Here is an 18,495-nt window from a genome sequence, read left to right as displayed (position 1 = left end):
AATATTTTAGGGGGGCTTCCCAGGTGGCTCAGTGGTAAAGAATCCACCTGCCAATGCAGGAGATGCAGGTTTGATTGCTGGGTCAGGAATATCCCTTCTAGGAGAAAATGGCAACCCACTCCAGTATTCTTGCCTGGAAAATCTCATGAACAGAAGAGCCTGGTGTGCTACAGTTGATGGGGCTGCAAAAAGCTGGACATGACTGAGTGAGCACACACAAATGCACAAAAATTCTAGAAGACAGTAAGATTTCTTCATTTGTCCAGAGAAATGTGGGAGTGTGGTATTCATGGCTTCCACTTTTAAAAACGGGAACTGAATAAAATTTCACCAGAGCAATTCACAGAACTAATCAAAGAATGAAAAATTAAGTTAGATTTAAGTTTTTAAACTCTATTAATGGGGAAGGAGAAAAAGACATGACTTGTGGTTGGTAAAAAGGAGTGACAGATTTTTCTTTTCCACCTAAGACACAATCAAAAAGGAAGGATAAACATAAAGCTCCAAAATTCCTGCTCTGACAGTTTATGATTCCATATAAAGAAACAAAAATAAACATTTGTGTTGTTCATTCACTAAGTTGTGTCTGACTTTGCAAGCTCACAGACTGCAGCATGCCAGGTTCTTCTGTCCTCTACTATCTCTTGGAGTTTGCTCAAATCCATGTCCATTGAGTCGGTGATGCTCTCTAGCCACCTCCTCCTCTGCCACTCCCTTCTACTTTGCCTTTAATCTTTCCCAGCATCAGGGTCTTTTCCAATGAGCTGGCTCTTCACATCAGGTGGCCACTGTATTAGAGCTTCAAAATCCGTCCTTCCAATGAATACTAAGGGTTGATTTCCTATAGAATTGACTGGTTTGATCTCCTTGCCATCCAAAGGACTCTCAAGAGTCCTCTAATTCAAAAGCACCAATTTTTCGGCACTCAGCCTTCTTAATGGTTCAACTCTGACATCTACATGACTACAGGGAAAACCATAACTTTGACTATACAGACCTTTGTCGGCAAAGTGAAGTCTTTGCTTTTTAATATACTGTCTAGGTTTGTCATAGTTTCCTTCTGAGGAGCGAGTGTCTTTTAATTTCATGGCTGCAGTCACCATCTGCAGTGATTTTGGAGCCCAATAAAAAAATCTGTCACTGCTACCACTTTTCCCCCTTCTACATATATTCTAATAGAAATTCATCTCAAGTGTCAACATAGGATGGAAGAAATTACCTCTTTGACTTTATTTTCCCTCTTACACAGATGGAGAGTAAACCAAAAATCAAAGTAGTTTAAAAAAGAAATCCATATGAAACCTTAAGTACCTAACATCTAATTAGGACAGAAAAATAACTGGAATGAGTCACAGAGGGGGACACCAATAACTGAAGTTTAGAATGAAACAAAAATATTCCAAACAAAAACACCCCCATATATGTAAAAAGCCAAGCTGTTATTTCTTTTTAAGATTTCTAAACATCCTATGAAGTTGTTTCATACAAAGTCCCTAATATTTTTCCTGATTGTAATCAAGAGAAAAAAATAATTCCAACCTTCATTCCAAGACATTTCTTCAAGATATATTCGAGCATCTACTGGTCCCATATTTCTTAGATCATCTTCTGTAAAATATAGAATGAGATACTTTCTTTTGATATTTAAGTTATAACCATGAAGAATGCTAAGAAGGCAACTCCAGCCTGGTCACTACAATTCTAATTTTAAAACTTAGCTTGCTACTTTTGATGCCAATTTTAAAGCTACCCGACCAAAAAAATAAATCCAGAACATCTTATAAACGCCATTTTTCACAAGTATGCAATAAATAAAACCATGAAGTTGGTTTTGATGACTCTGCAATCAACTAATGAACTGCACTTTGTAGGGGAAAATTTTCAGATAAACTATCTGTATGACCAAGGAGGACAATGTGGAGCCAGGTAAAAATTATTTGAACCTTAATTATACTTTACTAGTTGTCAGACCTTAAGTATTTCAGATTATCTCTCATCTTCTTTATAAGGGTCACTCTGGATTGAATTATGTCCCATCCCCCAAATTCTTATGTTGAAGCCCTAATTTCCAACATTACCATATTTGGAAATAAGGCCTTTAGGAGATAATTAAGGTGAAATGAGGTCAGAAGACTGAGGTCCTAATCTGGTAGAACTGATGGCCTTAACAAAAGGAGGAAGAGAGAGGTCTCTCTCCACTCACATGCACAAAGGAAAGTATGAAGACACAGCAAGAAAGTGATCCTCTGCCAGCCAGAAAGAGACCTGACCAAGATCCTTATCAACTGGAACCTCAATCTTGGACTTTTCTGCCTCCAGAACTGTGAGAAACAAATTTCTGTTGTTTAAGCCACGTGGTCTATGGAATTTTGTTACGTCAGACATATTTTTATTATGCCTTTCAATCAACTGAGATCAGGCTAAAAGTTTTTTAAAGAATAAGGTTCTAATCAAATGTAAGTGGCTATTGGTCATCTGATTTTTATTTGCTCACAAGACAGTGACGGGTAACTTACAAGTAAAATTATTTTAAAATCCGTCAGTAACCATGCAACACAACCTTTCTGTGTTGATGTTCCACTGCTGTTTTCTGGGCCAGAGTTTTCCCTGCAGATGGAAAGTCCAAAGAAACCTGGGGTTCCACCTTAGTAGGAATTTAGTAGGAATGGTCTAGGTAGTATAAGCATGCACTCTTGCTTAAAACAAGTGTACTTTAGGACAAAGAAAACAACTACAGATGAGAAGAACTTGTCTTTGTTTTAAAGGCATGCTATACTTCCTGTGTGCTTGTACTGTTCTTCTAGAAGTCAGTGCTTAAAAGACACTAAAGTCCACCCCTCCACCCCAATGAAGTTTTCTGTAGCTGTCTCACTAGTCTCTTGTTCACTTGCTGAGAATGCTTCCTTTTGTTCCGTTATGTGAATGCCTGCAATTTAATTATATTTAATAACTGCCTGTTCAAAATTTATTGGTGAGTTACACAATTTTAAAATAGGTGAAAAGATTTTACAATATTTTGAACTCATCATGGTTTTCTATTAAGGTGTGTCAAATATTATATCACTTCATGTTTACTGGCTACCAACACTCTATTAAAGTGTCCTAAAACTCAAAGATAAAGACTTTTGCAAAGTGACCAAGGGGTGGTTCTTCCATCTTTGTGTGTCCACTTAATAGCCTATCCAAAGTATATCAGTATGCAAGGTCATTTCTGAAGAAACCAATTTAATTTCCACATTCTATATAAGTTTACTTGGCCACAGGTTATTCAGTATTCTAAATTAAAGAGAAAATTTTTACCTAGACGTCTCATGGATTTTATCATGTTTCAATTTCTTACTCGAAGGACCAAGAAAATTTACTTGAATGCAGAAATGAAACACTGTTTTAGAACTGAAGAATGGGAGTAACTGGTACTTAATAGGGCTTGGTTAGGGAGAAGACAGGTATAAATAATTTACAATCAAGTTGCCTGTATTCCAGGGTATCTTACAGATAGATATTTTAAGTAATGCTGAAATCAGAGGAAATCAGACCAGAGGTGATGACAAGATGAATAAACCTTAATCGAACCTAACCTGGACCTCTGTAATACATTAATTGTACAAAAAGACCATCCATCCATAGGTATTCATTATGCCATTTTTATTTTAAAATAATTAATGAGACATAAGTGGCAAATGTAACTGTTGAGCAAGTCAGGTTTGTATTGTTCTGCTTCTCTACAAGGAAGCCACTGTTATTATCACGTAGTTACTGTTTCATGTGGGAACCCTTTCTATTATTCCACCTACTCAAAAAAAGTGGCTTTTACATTTTTATTATTTTTTTAAATTCTTTCTGCACAGGAACTTTAGCTAAGTACTTAGTTGAAATATCAGTTTAGACCACATCTCATGGTAAAGGGAAAGAAAATAAAACACAAAAATGGTTAGCACTTTATCCAAGGTCAGAATTAAAAGGAGTCTTTAAAACATTCTCCTGTTCTATGGCCATCTAAACATTTATATAGCGACCTGATTATTCAATACTATGTGCACATAATCCAAGTTTTGTGGGGATTCTGGTTTGAAAGATCAGTATCTGAGACAAGGGAAAACACAGGCTTCCCCTGCAATCAAACTAGTGTGTTCCTATGAAAGCTTTTGTAAGCCAAGGTGGGAAAAGCAAGGAAGCAATTACCTGAAGACACATCTTCCTAATGGATGCACAAAATAATTCCAGATAAAGCACAGATGCTCACAGATCCAGTTCAGAGCTATGGTGGCTTGGTGCTGAAGGTACAACAGTTCCCGAAGTGGGCCGGGAACAGAGTTTGGTGGTGCCCCTGCGGCCACTCAGGGCTCAGGGTGCATGCGACCTCTATGAGGGGCTCACAGAAAAGCAAATGTTGAACATTATTTTCATTTTTCACCTTTTTTCATAAAAGTGAACACCCTCTTTATTTCCATTAAATGAAGGTTGACTCTCATGAAAGAAAAATGGCATAAAGTGAACTTTTGTGAAGTGGAGGGTACCTGCAACTGTTTGATTTCCATATCATGTGAAATTTTACAGGCAAAACTATCCTCTGATGTTGGACGTGGGAAAGTGAGCAGTGGTTGGAAGGAGTCACAGGGGCCTTCTGGGGGTCCTGGTTTATTAGATGGATGTGTTTACTTTGAAAATTCATCAAGCTGTACACTTAGGACTGGCACATTTCTCAGTAGGGATGATATACTTGAATAAACTTTTAAGTAGTGTGTTAGAACTCTAATGTCTGTATTTTAAAATAGAAATAAGGAGAGAAAAATTAGGGGAAAGAAGTAAAGAGCTCCATAAGAAACTGTGTATCCTTTGAAAGGACCATAATCTAACAACTTGAAAAAGGTTGGGGGTGATTAAGTCAGAGGAAAACTGGATCCCTGGAGAACTGTATAATGAGCAGAGGGGGTACACAGAAGGAAAAGGTGGATCTAAATGCAGGGGGGTGGGGGTAGGGTGGGAGGGAGGAGATCACGATCTTTTGTTAAGAGGCAGGTGTCCAGGGAATGGGGCAACAGTACCCCCCCCACACTAGGATTACAGTGAAGGAGCACAAACAAATCAATGTTTTTTTTTTTCCTTTTTAAACAATGATCTCTGCCTGTCCACCATTGTAGTTATAATTAGAAAACGTAATTCCTCCCTAGCCCTTAAAGTAACTCACTGGAACCCTGTAATTAGCTTTGATTATTATCTACTAATCATGCATTGTATCTACCAAAGATGTAAGCTTGTTTTCTTTTGAGTTTTACATATTATAAATGTTTTTGCTCATTACAATGAAATATTGTAATAGGTATTTGAAAATGTAAACTCCATCTCAAAGTTCTCCTTCATATGATGCTACTAAAAGTGTTGAGAAAACAGAAACTGACTTAGAGATTTAATTAAATAAACAGACAGATCCAAGATTTTAATCTGGAATCTTAGCTACAATATGGTAATAACTTAAAAAAACAAAATGACAAACAGTCTTTTGGAAAGAAGACACATTGCCTGGCATTTGGTGAACTCCATCTTGAGTCCAGTGACACTACGTGATTCCAAATTCTTTTGAAGTGAATGGGTTCAGCTTTTTCTAAGGTATATAGGAACATTAAGGTCTGTTCAAACCCAGTGCTGTGCTGACAAAGCTTAGGCAAATATGGCGACAAGAAAAACTGCCAGATTTACTTACATGTAGAAAACAGGGCGCTATCATTAAATAGGGATTCCCTACCAATGTAATGATAAAGTCAAATAATTTATGTGCTTACTTGAAAAAGAATCTTTCAACCTTTAGAAGTATAGGCCCTTCTGACCTTGTGTTCTATTGGATTTGTCTGACAACAAGAAGTGAAAGAATTCTGTGGCTCCATTGTCTCAACAGTGGGATCTAAGAAAACACTGGCAGGACTCATCAGAGAGGTTTATGAGCCTGCAATTCAAAGAGATTAAAAGGAAAATCTACGGAGATTCTTTCACACTGAAGAATAACATTAAATAACTATTAGCAGCTTGGTTCAGTAAAGCTTACTAGAGCTCTCGCTGGGTCATTCACAACTTTCTAAAAGAGGAAAGGTTTTTTTCAGCTCCATTTGGGAATCAATAAATATTTCTTACTTCTTACAAGACAATGGAATTCCAGTCCTCTAAAACTTCCTCCTAATGATAGTAAAATTTCTAAAACAGCTCTTTGTTTGCTGCCTAAATAATTACACTTCCTAATCCCGGGAAACCTTTTCTAACTGTAGCTACAATTCAAATAAATAAAAATAAATAAATGACTGCAACAAAAAGCTACCAAGAAGAATTTAACTTTATGGATGAGATATCTAAAAATCTCATTCAACCACTCAACCCAATATGGATCAAAAGATCCAGTCTAAATGTAACTGTGTCCCTACTATTCAAGTATGGGACTGCTGCGTGTTACTCAAGCGCTCCCCAGAACACTCTTATTTAGCAATTAGTTTACTGTATTTATTTTTATGCCATTTAAAATACTTAAAAGCTTATTTCAAACTGACAGATGCCATCAAGTGTGTTAAATGCAAATAGCAGTATTTTCCTTCAGGTCTAAACTCAGTATCTGGCTGCTTTAAAACCAAATAATTTTAAACAATCACCTCCTTCTTAAAAATAATTTCACTTAAGGGTGTCCTTTTCCCAATGTATTTTCTTAATATTACATCATAAATCTATCAACCATGACAATACTCACCTTTTGTCACATAATTTCACTTAAAAATCATTTTCAAGTCATAGTAAATAACTTGAAGAAAATCTGTTTCTTGCCCTTAACAGTCACTGTTCTTGGAACAGTCTCTGTCTTGGTAAGAGACTCAGAATCAGGCAATGTTTAACTTGAAACCTGCTCATTAAATCATAAAGCTCTATAATTCTTTCTCAGATAAAATTAAAGAGTCACAACTGCAAGGCTTTTGATACTGAAGAAAAACTACCCACTTGGGCCTTAATTATGGACTTGAGCTACTGAGCTTTCATAAACTGAATGTACACCTAGTGCAAGGAAAGGTACCAAATGAATCCGGAAACTGAATTTCATGTTTCACTACAGAAAGGCAGGACACGGCAGCAGAATGAAGCCTGGCCTCTCACTCTGACCCTTAAATTGACTCATTCCTCATTATTTGGAACTAAAACAGTAGGTTGTACACACCTATTCAAGACTTGGCAACCCAGCACAGTGATTAAAGTCAAGAGAAGGGCTTTGAGTTTCCCCTCAATCAATTATTAGTTATTTGCCCTTTGTCAAATAACTCTGAGCCTCAGATTCCTTCTCTGGAAAACAGATATTAATATCGTCCTTACAAGGTTGTTAATCAATGATTAAAAGACAACTGCCACAGTTCTAGTGCTTAACAAATGGCAGCTATTTTAACTCATTATTAACTCCCGATGTTTGTGTTGACCTGTCTGTAACAGAGCGTAGGAAAATGATTCAACCGCTGCACAGTCGGGAGCCTCAGGTACCACAGTGTAGGATGGCAGCGACTTTTGACCTTGTCTGGATTCGTAACAGTATTAAGAAGTTTTATGTACTTTACTACCATCAGTACCATTAAAATTGATCCATTATTATCAAAGACATTGTCCAAATAATTATTTAGTCCTTCCAAAGCATCAAACAGAACTAAAAGATAGGAGCCATGGGGGTGGGGAATCAAAATAATTTGTGGATTAAATTCAGAGGTCAGACATAATGACAGTAGATTAGAAAGTCACGGAAAGCTTCTCTCCTGGGGGTGGGGGGCGGTGTGAGCGGAGATAGGACTAGAATCGTACCTTGAACAAAGAACATGCTGTGAAGAAGCAGAAGGGGAGGGTGTTCTGAGTTACTACAAACAGCATAAGCAGACGCCTTTGGGAATCCCTAAATGGATGGGGAGAAGATTCACATCAGGTTTGTGATCAGTGATGAGGTTGGAAAGAGTAACTAGGGTCAAACTTAAAAGTTTCTGTCCCATTTAAATTCCAGGTGAATAGGTTGTGTTAGGGAGTGGGTATAGTTATATATGTTCTTAAACAAGAGTGAGAATAAAGAAAGCTCAATCAATCAAAATAAAAATGACTATGGGAGAAAGCCAATTAGCAGCTGTGGAAATAGCCTAAGTGTATGTTATAATCTGGGCATGGACTGCTGCAGTAGCTATGAGAATAAAAAGATCACTTAGAGGAAAAAAAAGCACACATTAAAGAAGAAATGCCAACATTCATTTTTAACTCATTGGTTATATACTGAGCAAACTAGAAGTAATCAGAGTATAACACGAAGCAAAGATTTCAAGTCTGAGGGTTGAAAACAAGCAATATGAAAGGTGGGCCCAGCCTTGGTTTTGAACCCATTGTTTTCAGTTGGGTCAATTATTCGAGTAGAAATTGGGAAAGAGGTTAAAGACGGGAAACAAACTTCCTAAAACCCCACATTTTCTCTGTTATTAAATTAGAACTTCTGATTATGTCGACGTATTACAGGAGTATAACTATAGTCTTGCCCAGCGGTTTCTATAGCATTATTTGAAACTAGCCAAATTTTTATTCAAGATCACTGAGAAACTACAAAAACAGTTATTTGTATTCAGATAAAAGTAACAATGTGAACAGTCGCCTTCTTGTCACAAATAAGATGAAGCAAGGGGACCCTCACAGAAAGTTTTATCTATATTATCTTCTCTCTCTGAAGAAATGCCAGTCCCTAACTGTCTAGATGGATTTTCTGCATCATTTCACATACTTACACTTTTCCCAGAAAGAGTCACCAAAAAAAAAAAGCCCGCTGATGCTTATCTTCAAGTTTTACCTGCAGCACATTTTTATAGCCAATTTTCAGATTCCTAAAATCAAATGGAGATACTGATATAACCATAAGTGGAACCTGACTAATACAAGTATTTTATAAGGGTCAGTTTTAGCAAATAATTTACACAAATATCTACTGGCCTTAGGTTATTATTCCAAACAACCCAAATTCACATTTTCTACATTTAAAAGTATTAATTCTCTTCTTAAGGAGTTAGTCAGTCTTTAGTGTTAACTTCATTTTCAGGGAGCATTCTTATTTTATTTTTTTTTTGCATTCTTAAATTTAAGAAATTCCATGTTGATTCAGTTCTCTGGTGCATAGACGATGGTGGGGTTTTTAAGGTATGTTCCTCATTTGGTCCAAGATTTATCTGATTATCTCCCATTCTCAAATATTTATCCTAATAAACAGATGAAGTGAATTGTGTAACACCAGAAATGATCTTTTTCTACCTAGGTAAGGAGAGTATAGCTGATTAGCTTCAAGTAAAGACACTAACTTTACAATGTCTGGCTTAATCCCCTTCAGAGCCCAGCTGTGTAGTGTGAAGGCTCTACATCACCAAAATAATTCACTAAGAGAGAACCAAGATGCATCTTAATGTAAAATAATATACCACCAAGGATTCCAGACACAATCTGCTTTTTTTTTTTACAACATAATTTAATTTGACTGACATCATCCGAATGAAGGTCTGCTCCTCTTCAGATCATAGTGAAGTCACCTAAGCGTAAGCTGTGTCACTCTAGAGAGCCACTGGGACATCAGAAACGTGTGTGATTCACGCTACAAAGCTACTGAATCATGATCCCTATTCTTTTCCTATGACACCCTTCTGACGTGCTTTTAAATATGCTTAATATATAAGGAAACTCCCCACAAGAATTACATAGGTGCAAAAATCTGTTCAACAGGTATTATCATGTGAACATTTTATAAATCCTAAAAGGGATTTTCCAAAGTGTTCACCTGGTTGTTGGAAGTGCAAAGACTAACCTTGAATAAGTACATCATGCCTTTTTTTTTTTTTTTTAACTACATGCCTTTCAAGGGAACGTGGAAAGCAGTCTTTGGAAGCATACTTAAAAACAATAAGGTAAATATGTCCAACTGAAATTAATTGATTAAATTCACTAGCTAACACTGCTTTCAAAATGTGTAATATCTGGGTACTAAATATTACTCATCTTTTTTTTAGGTCTGCTTTTCTTCAGCCTGCCCAACACTGCCCTAAAGTGTCAACCAAGAGTATAGAACTGGAAATGATATGAGAAAAAATATAGGTAATTTTCTTTAGGTTATCCTTCCCAGAGTTTTCCTTTTGATAATTTCTTCTGTGAAGCAAAGAAATATGGATTCCAAGGACCCCTTTAAATGATCTTTTACAGAAATAAATGGTTGCAGGTAATATATGAGACTTCCCTTAACAAAAGAGTGTCAACTCTGAGCTGTGAAATACAAGAAAGTATCCAATATCAGCCAATAAAACACCTCTGCCTCCTTCCCAAGTACACAGAACTCAAATTTATTTTATACTATACATTAGTGGAGGGCAGGAAACAAATACATTTAAAACACACCCTATGAAAAGAAAGTTCTACAATGAACTACATGCAAAAAGAGTCCTGTATAACAAAGCTATTTCCATGTCCCCATGATAACAAAGCTATTTCCATGTCCCCAGGGGGTGACCCAGAAAAAAAGAGTGCTTTGACCTGGTTATAACACATTCTCTCTCTCTTGGTAACTTATCCTGGTCTTCAGCAAATTATCACTCTTAAAAGGTTTTCCTTCTACCAATCTAAATCCTAAGTGTTAGAAGTTCAAGTTCATTTCCTTCTTTTGAGGAGCCACTTGTTGAAGATGGGTCAAGAAGGAAAAATTAATGTTGGTATTGAAGAGAAATGACAATACAAAACTAGGTTTATTTGCAGTTTTAAAAACAGCTCTAGTATGAAAGGCTTAAAAACAGCAAGTTATATTTGGATAAGAACTTCCATTTCTTATCTAAACAGCAAAACCAATCTCAATTTAAAACTGAAACAAAGCATTTGCACTATGAGGAGCCTTTGATAATAAAGGAAATATTTAGTACTTGGATCTGGGGTACTAAAATTTCATGGAAATGTGTATTTCTGCTGTCATAGCATAGTTCACCCACCTGAAACACCTGCAAGCAAACAGACATTATATAAATTCCCAGAAGATCTGCCTATTTATCTGAATCAAGCTCAATCTCACTACATTTGGTTTGTCTGAACTTTGCTGTGACTTTATCAATGATTTACAAGAATCTCCTGTGATACAGTAGGCTAGAGTTGCTTCCATTAAAACCTCCAAACTCAGGACTCAAAGCTCAAAAGAAATCCACATTTCCAAAGACTTCTCAAAGGCAATGGAGAAACACTTGAGGATGTTGCTTATTTGTTCTTCCAAAATCTCTTAAACCCTACTTTATGTAATTCTACTGCTCATGTTTAACCCTGCTCCATTTTTCTCTCCATTTCTGGTCTTCCCCACCCTATGCCCTAGAGCAAAAGAAAATATTTTTTTATTTCTGATCTCTCCCTATCTCTTCCTCTGTAGACAGTAGGTTTCTAGTCAGTTTCACAGATAGGCTCTTAACAGTACCAAGCTGTGGAGTAGCAAACATGCAGAGCAACAGAGCAAGTACATACGCTATACTCCTTACAATACAGTTGTGGGGATCATCCTCACCTTAAGCACATCAGCACCCCAGAATAAAGACTGATAAACACGTGCAAAGCATCATGAGACACTGTCATCCCCAGCAGAACCTGGTCACGTCAGAAACATAGTTAACTTCTCACACACTACACACTCATGTGAACCAAGGTCAAAAAGGTCTATCTGTGGATAGAATTCACCCTCAAATGAAACCACTTCTACATTCCTTCTTCTGCCAGAAGTACAAGCGTTTACAGAAGAAATACAACATTTGAAAGATGTGCATAAATATATTAGATAGAAGGAGGGCCCAATATTCAAAGCAAATTTGAAAATTAATTCAGATTCACTGCAAAGATATGTTTGTCAGTTTCTTAACATTTTTTAAAAAGTAAATACTAATCATCTTGAGAGATGATCAGTATTATGAAAGTCACTATTAAGAACTAATACTCTAGTATGTAAGCAAATTGCTCATGAACTCTTTACACAAAGGCATCACACACTGCCCATAAGAAAGACTCCCTCTGAAAATAGATATGGAAAACCCAAGTGTGTGTGTATATATATATACATATATATATATGTATATATAGAGTTGGCTTTAACCTGTAATGCTGTGTTTCAGGAAATGCCTTATTTCTCAAATCAAATTTTTATAACCTTAGTAACAGGAGCCTTATGATCATTCTGTGCTAAGTTTGATGGCGTGCCAGTACAGACCATGGGAGAAGATTGAGTAAAATAAAGTACAGAGACATGAGCTCTCATCAACACATCTGAGTCAATGCTGAGCCTGGCGCGCTATGGCAGAGTGCAACTGAGTGTTTTCCCCACAGGCCGTGGCTGATTACTGACTCCTCCCATTAGCATGTAGGGTGCATACTGAAGGTTCAGAGAGAAGGCTGGGGGACTCCTATCCCAAGGCCAGGCTGAAAGACAGCCTATCACTTCATGTAACTGCAGTCCATGTGTGACAAACCTGACCTACATTTCTCCCTTTCTTTCTCACAAGAGCCTGTCACTGTTTTAAGAAGCTATTTTCTAAAATGCACAAAAGGAATGACTTTTAAAATTGCTTAGGAAATGTACATTCCTAAAATATCATTTATAGCAATCTCATAAGGAGTATCGTTTATACAGGAGATAATCATAAAAACCTAGCCTAATATAAGCTCAGAGACAGCCAAGAGTGCTTTATGATCTTATCCTTTGTATTCTCCTTTAGATTGTCATTTATACAGTAGAAACTCCTAAAAGTACTACAATTAAATTTTTAATCAGTACATAATTAAATTTAATAAAAAGGAAGTTTTTAAACATAAAAAACATATTCATTAGGAATGTATAATTAAATATGTTTCATTAGTTATAAAAAGTAGCTTTCACAGCTTCACAAGAAGCCACATCCTAGTAGTTCCGTTAACTTCTCAATGGATACACAATAATCACTACCAAGAATAGGGCATAATTAGAAGCAACGACGGGGAGGAGGAGAAAGGAGGCAATAATAACTTGGTGTAAATGCTGGAGCGCACGCCCCAGGAGTGGCTGCACACTGCACTTCACAGAGTTGCCAGCGTGCTGGGCTCCTCACCATGAGTACCTACCATGTCGCTGCAGGTCATACTCTTTTTTTGTCTCTTCATTCCCTAGAATTTTCCATGCCTGATCAATTTCAATGAACTTCTGTATACATTCCTCCACTGATCCTGCTGGCGCATCTGCACTCTGTTTATCTGGATGATACTGCCAATCAAAAATAAGGGCAAGTGATGAGTGGTGAGGGTTGCGGGCAGGTAGGTCACCAAAAAAAAAAAAAAAAAACCAACCTAAATCTGAGCCGTATTTAAGAGATGGTAATGAGAAGATGAAAACTAAGATGCCAAGCAACGAGACTACAGCATTGGGCACAGGAGACAACTGCCAGGTTAATTAGAGCACTGGAGTAGCTATAAATCCACTGGTGACATGACCTGTCACAACGTGCAAAGACAGCATTTTCTGGATAATTTGCTGATGGAATCACTGGTCTCATGGACAATTTACCTAGAGAGGAAGACTAACACAAACAGAAATAGGTACATGCAGACGAGCAGGACATGACAGAGAAGAGTGCAAACTGCAGAGTATGAAGCTCTCCTCATAAAATGTGCTTGGCTGGAAATATCACCATACACTGCTAGCTTTTCTTTTGAAATCACACAATTATACTTTTTAAAATAAAACACTTCTCACCTTCTGGTTCAGCCCTGAAGATTTTAAAGTTATAAATCCCCAAACACAAATTTTTCTTGAAAAATGGTTGTTTTAGGCTAAATTTGTAGGAAACAGCTTTAAAGAACTCAACAAAACATTTGAATACAAATTAAATCATTAGTAAATCTTTCTTACATTTGTTTTCATGCTGAACTTCACACTGCTGATGATCCTCACTAGCAGAGCAAAAGCTACTGTGGTATTTGGTTGCCCAGAAGAACTAGTGAACATCATGCATGCTGGGACAAAGATTATTAGAGCAAAGAGAATCAAGTTTCCATTTTTCTTTTGGCTAACTATTTCTCTTCCTCACTCCCTATGTCCAAGTCTATCAGCTAACAATATTTAAATATTTAAGCTAATTAAGATAATGACTAAAGAAAAGGAAGCTAAGGCTTATTGTTTCACCTTTTTTAGGCCATGATTTATTAAATGGTCCTCATAAAGGTTATTCCCACACTGAAGTTTAATCAATCTTTAAAGTTAGGATATTAAATAATGTACCAAAGCCAAAATAGAGTTGGCTATATTAAGATCTCTAGCAAACTCTTCTTACACTACGTAAAGATGATCTGTATATATAACAAGTCTGGTATGAATCAATGTTATTTCATGCAATATGCTCAAATACACCACTAGCACACATTTAAGATATACTTACATGTGAAATCTCAATCTCAGTATGCCACAAGCATTGAGTAAGGCCCTAGAGAAATCCCTTAATCTAGCAGCTGTAACATATAAGTACAGACTAGAATACACGTAATTTCTAATAAGCCACTAGAAAAACCAACAGTGGTTGGTACAATGAACAGAAAACACTGGACCTAATCATTTATCAACCTGACCAAGAAAGCCTTACAAAAGCAATAATTAATTTCTGCCTGCCCAAAACTAAAAGCTATCACTAAATTTTGAGTCATATATCAGTTCTATGAGAGTCAAAGCACAACTCATTTTCACTAATTTGATATTTTCCTGACTGCTATTTTAAGTAAGTAATTCATGATCTGATGCTTTTTAGATCTATTCTGTTGTACTAATAGAATGGAATAAATCTTACACTGTAATACAGACAATTAAAAATGACAGTTATAGCAAGAAAATAAGTATGGCATTTGGAGTGCTAAAGGCCTCAGTCCAGTCTGCTTTGATAGCAAGTTCCAGAACAAAAATGAAGGTCTAATAAAGACAATACACTTGGTGATAATAGCTCCCAAGGATACCAGGTCCTAATCCCTAATTCCTGTATATGTTATCTTATTTGGAAAAGGGGTCTTTGCAGATGTGATTAAGTTAAACATTAGGGTTATCCTGAACTGCCCAGGTGGGTCCTAAGTATAATCAAAGTGTTTCTGTAAGAAAGAGGCAGAGGGAGATTTGACGCACAGAGAGAAAGGGAAAGGTGGTAATGAAGACTGTGCAGAGAAAACCTTTAAATACTGGCCTTAAAGACTAGAGTGATGAGGCCACAAGCAGTCACCAAATGCTAAGAGAGCAAGGAACAGACTCTCCCTCTAGAGGGACGGTGGCCCTCCCAACACCCTGACTGTGCCCCAATTACAATGATTTTGGACTTTTAGCCTCCAGAATTATGAAACAATAAATTTATGCTGTTTTATTTTTTATAAGTTACTTCTTTATTGAAGGATAATTGCTTTACAGAATTTTGTTGTTTTCTGTCAAACCTCAACATGAATCAGCCATAGGTATACATATGTCCCCTCTCTCCTGAACCTCCCTCCCATCCCCTGCCCCTATAGATTGATACAGAGCCCTTGTTTGAGTTTCTAGAGCCATACAGAAAATTCCCGTTGGCTATCTATTTTACATATGGCAATGTAAGTTTCCATGTTACTCTTTCCATACATCTGACCCCTCCTCCCCTCTCCCCACATCCATAAGTCTATTCTCTATGTCTGTTTCTCCACTGCTGCCCTGTAAATAAATTCTTCAGTGCCATTTTTCTAGATTCCGTATATATGTGTTAAAATATGATATTTATCTTTCTCTTTCTGACTCACTTCACTCTATATAATAGGTTCTAGGTTCATCCACCTCATCAGAACTGACTCAAATGCATTCCTTTTTATGGCTGAGTAATATTCCATTGTGGATATGTACCATAACTTCTTTATCCATTCATTTATCCATAGACATCTAAGTTGCTTCCATGTTCTAGCTATTGTAAATAGTGCTGCAGTGAACAATGGTATACATGTGTCTTTTTCAATTTTTAGTTTCCTCAGGGTATATGCCTAGGAGTGGGATTGCTGCGTCATATGGTGGTTTTATTCCTAGTTTTTAAGGAATCTCCATACTGTCTTCCATAGCAGCCGTATCAATTTACATTCCCACCAACAGTGCAAGAGCGTTCCCTTTTGACCATACCCTCTCCAGCATTTGTTTGTAGGTTTTTTGATGAGGGCCATTCTGACCGGTGTGAGGTGATAGCTCATTTTAGTTTTGATTTGCATTTCTCTAGTAATGAGCAATGTTGAGCATCTTTTCATGTGTTCATTAGCCATCTGTATGTCTTCTTTGGAGAAATACCTATTTAGATCGTTTTCCCACTTTTTGATTGGGTTGTTTGTTTTTCTAGCATTGAGTTGTATGAGCTGCTTGTATATTTTGGAAATTAATCCTTTGTCAGTTGTTTCATTTGCTATTATTTTCTCCCATTCTGAGGGTTGTCTTTTCACCTTGCTTATAGTTTCCGTTGCTGTGCAAAAGTTTTTAAGTTTAATCAAGTTCCATTTGTTTACTTTTGTTTTTATTTCCATTACTCTAGGAGGTGGGTCATAGAGGATATTGCTTTGATTTATGTCATTGAGTGTTCTGCCTATGTTTTCCTCTAAAAATTTTATAGTTTCTGGTCTTACATTTAGGTCTTTAATCCACTTTGAGTTTATCTTTGTGTGTGGTGTTAGGACGTATTCTAATTTCATTATTTTACATGTAGCTGTCCAGTTTTCCCAGCACCATTTTCTGAAGAAGCCGTCTTTGCCCCATTGTATATTCTTGCCTCCTTTGTCAAAAATAAGGTACCCATAGGTGCATGGGTTTATTTCTGGGCTTTCTATCTTGTTCCACTGGTCTATGTTTCTGTTTCAGTGCCAATACCATACTGTCTTGATGACTGTAACGTTGTAGTATAATCTGAAGTCAGGAAGGTTGATTCCTCCAGCCCCATTCTTCTTTCTCAAGACTGCTTTGGCTATTTGGCGTCTTTTGTGTTTCCACATGAACTGTGAAATTTTTTGTTCTAGTTCTGTGAAAAATGCCATTGGTAATTTGACAGGGATTGCACTGAATCTGTATACTGCATTTGGTAGTATAGTCATTTTCACAATATTGATTCTTCTGACCCAGAAACATGGAATATCTCTCCATCTGTTAATGTAATCTTTGATTTCTTTTATTAGTGTCTTATACTTTTCAGTGAACAGTTCTTTTGTCTTTTTAGGTAAGTTTATTCCTAGATATTTAATTATTTTTGTTGCAATGGTGAATGGGATTGAATCCTTAATTTCTTTTTCTGATTTTTCATTGTTAGTATATAGAAACGCAAGTGATTTCTGTGTATTGATTTTGTATCCTGTAACTTTGCTAAATTCACTGATTAGCTCTAGTAATTTCCTGATACTATCTTTGGGGTTTTCTACATACAGTATCATGTCATCTGCAAACAGTGAGAGCTTTACTTCTTTTCCTATCAGATTCCTCTTATTTCTTTTTCTTCTCTGATTGCTGTAGCTAGGACTTCCAGAACTATGTTGAATAATAGTGGTGAAAGTGGACACCCTTGTCTTGTTCCTGATCTTAGGGGGAATGCTTTCAGTTTTTCACCATTGAGAATAATGTTTGCTGTAGGCTTATAATATATGGTCTTTACTATGTTGAGATAGATTCCTTCTATGCCCATTTTTTGAAGAGTTTTAATCATAAATGAGTGCTGAATTTTGTCAAAGGCTTTTTCTGCATCTATTGAGATTATCATGATTTTTATCTTTCAATTGTTAATATAGTGTATCATATTGATTAATTTGGATATACTGAAGAACCCTAGCATTCCTGGAATAAACCCAACTTGATCATGGTGTATGAGCTTTTTGATGTGTTGCTGAACTCTGTTAGCTAAAATTTTGTTGAGGATTTGTGCATCTATGTTCATCAGTGATATTGGCCTGGAGTTTTCTTTTTTCATGTTGTCTTTGTCTGGTTTTGGTATGAGGGTGATGGTAGCCTTGTAGAATGAATTTGGAAGTGTTTCTTCCTCTGCAATTTTTTGAAAGAGTTTTAGAAGGATAGGCATTAGCTCTTTAAATGTTTGATAGAATTCTCCTGTGAAGCCATCTGGTCCTGGGCTTTTGTTTTTTGGCAGATTTTTGATCACAGCTTCAATTTCAGTGCTTGTAACTGGGTTGTTCATAATTACTATTTCTTCCTGGTTCAGTCTTGTAAGATTGAACTTTTCTAAAAATCTGTCCATTTCTTCTAGGTTATCCATTTTACTGCCATGTAGTTGTTCATAACAGGCTCTTATAATCTCTTGTATTTCTGCATTGTCTGTTGTAACATCTCCTTTTTCATTTCTAATTTTGCTGATTTGATTCTTCTTTTTTTCTTGATGAATCTGGCTAAAGGCTTGTCAATTTTATCTTCTCAAAGAACCAGCTTTTAATTTTATTAATCTTTACTAGTGTTTGTTTCATTTC

The 18,495-nt window shown here is 36.5% G+C and overlaps 1 protein-coding gene across 3 annotated transcripts in view; it reads right to left on the bottom strand.

Annotated features, from left to right (window-relative positions):
• DNAJC24 (DnaJ heat shock protein family (Hsp40) member C24) overlaps positions 1 to 18,495 on the bottom strand; it is a 71,193-nt gene that overhangs the window by 6,228 nt on the left and 46,470 nt on the right. For 2 of the 3 annotated variants that reach the window (XM_043908676.1, XM_043908667.1), the window contains exons 3-4: positions 13,129 to 13,267; positions 1,540 to 1,608 (exon numbers count right to left, since the gene is read on the bottom strand). In XM_043908676.1, coding sequence (XP_043764611.1) covers positions 1,540 to 1,608; positions 13,129 to 13,267 — 208 coding nt within the window. The remainder of the gene's footprint in view (positions 1 to 1,539; positions 1,609 to 13,128; positions 13,268 to 18,495) is intronic. The other variant, XM_043908685.1, reaches the window with a different exon arrangement.

Source organism: Cervus elaphus, chromosome 1 (genome assembly GCF_910594005.1).
Source record: "Cervus elaphus chromosome 1, mCerEla1.1, whole genome shotgun sequence".
Classification (NCBI taxonomy): domain Eukaryota; kingdom Metazoa; phylum Chordata; class Mammalia; order Artiodactyla; family Cervidae; genus Cervus; species Cervus elaphus.
Note: the sequence above shows the minus strand (reverse complement) of the source record. Positions and strands in the feature narration are given on the sequence as shown.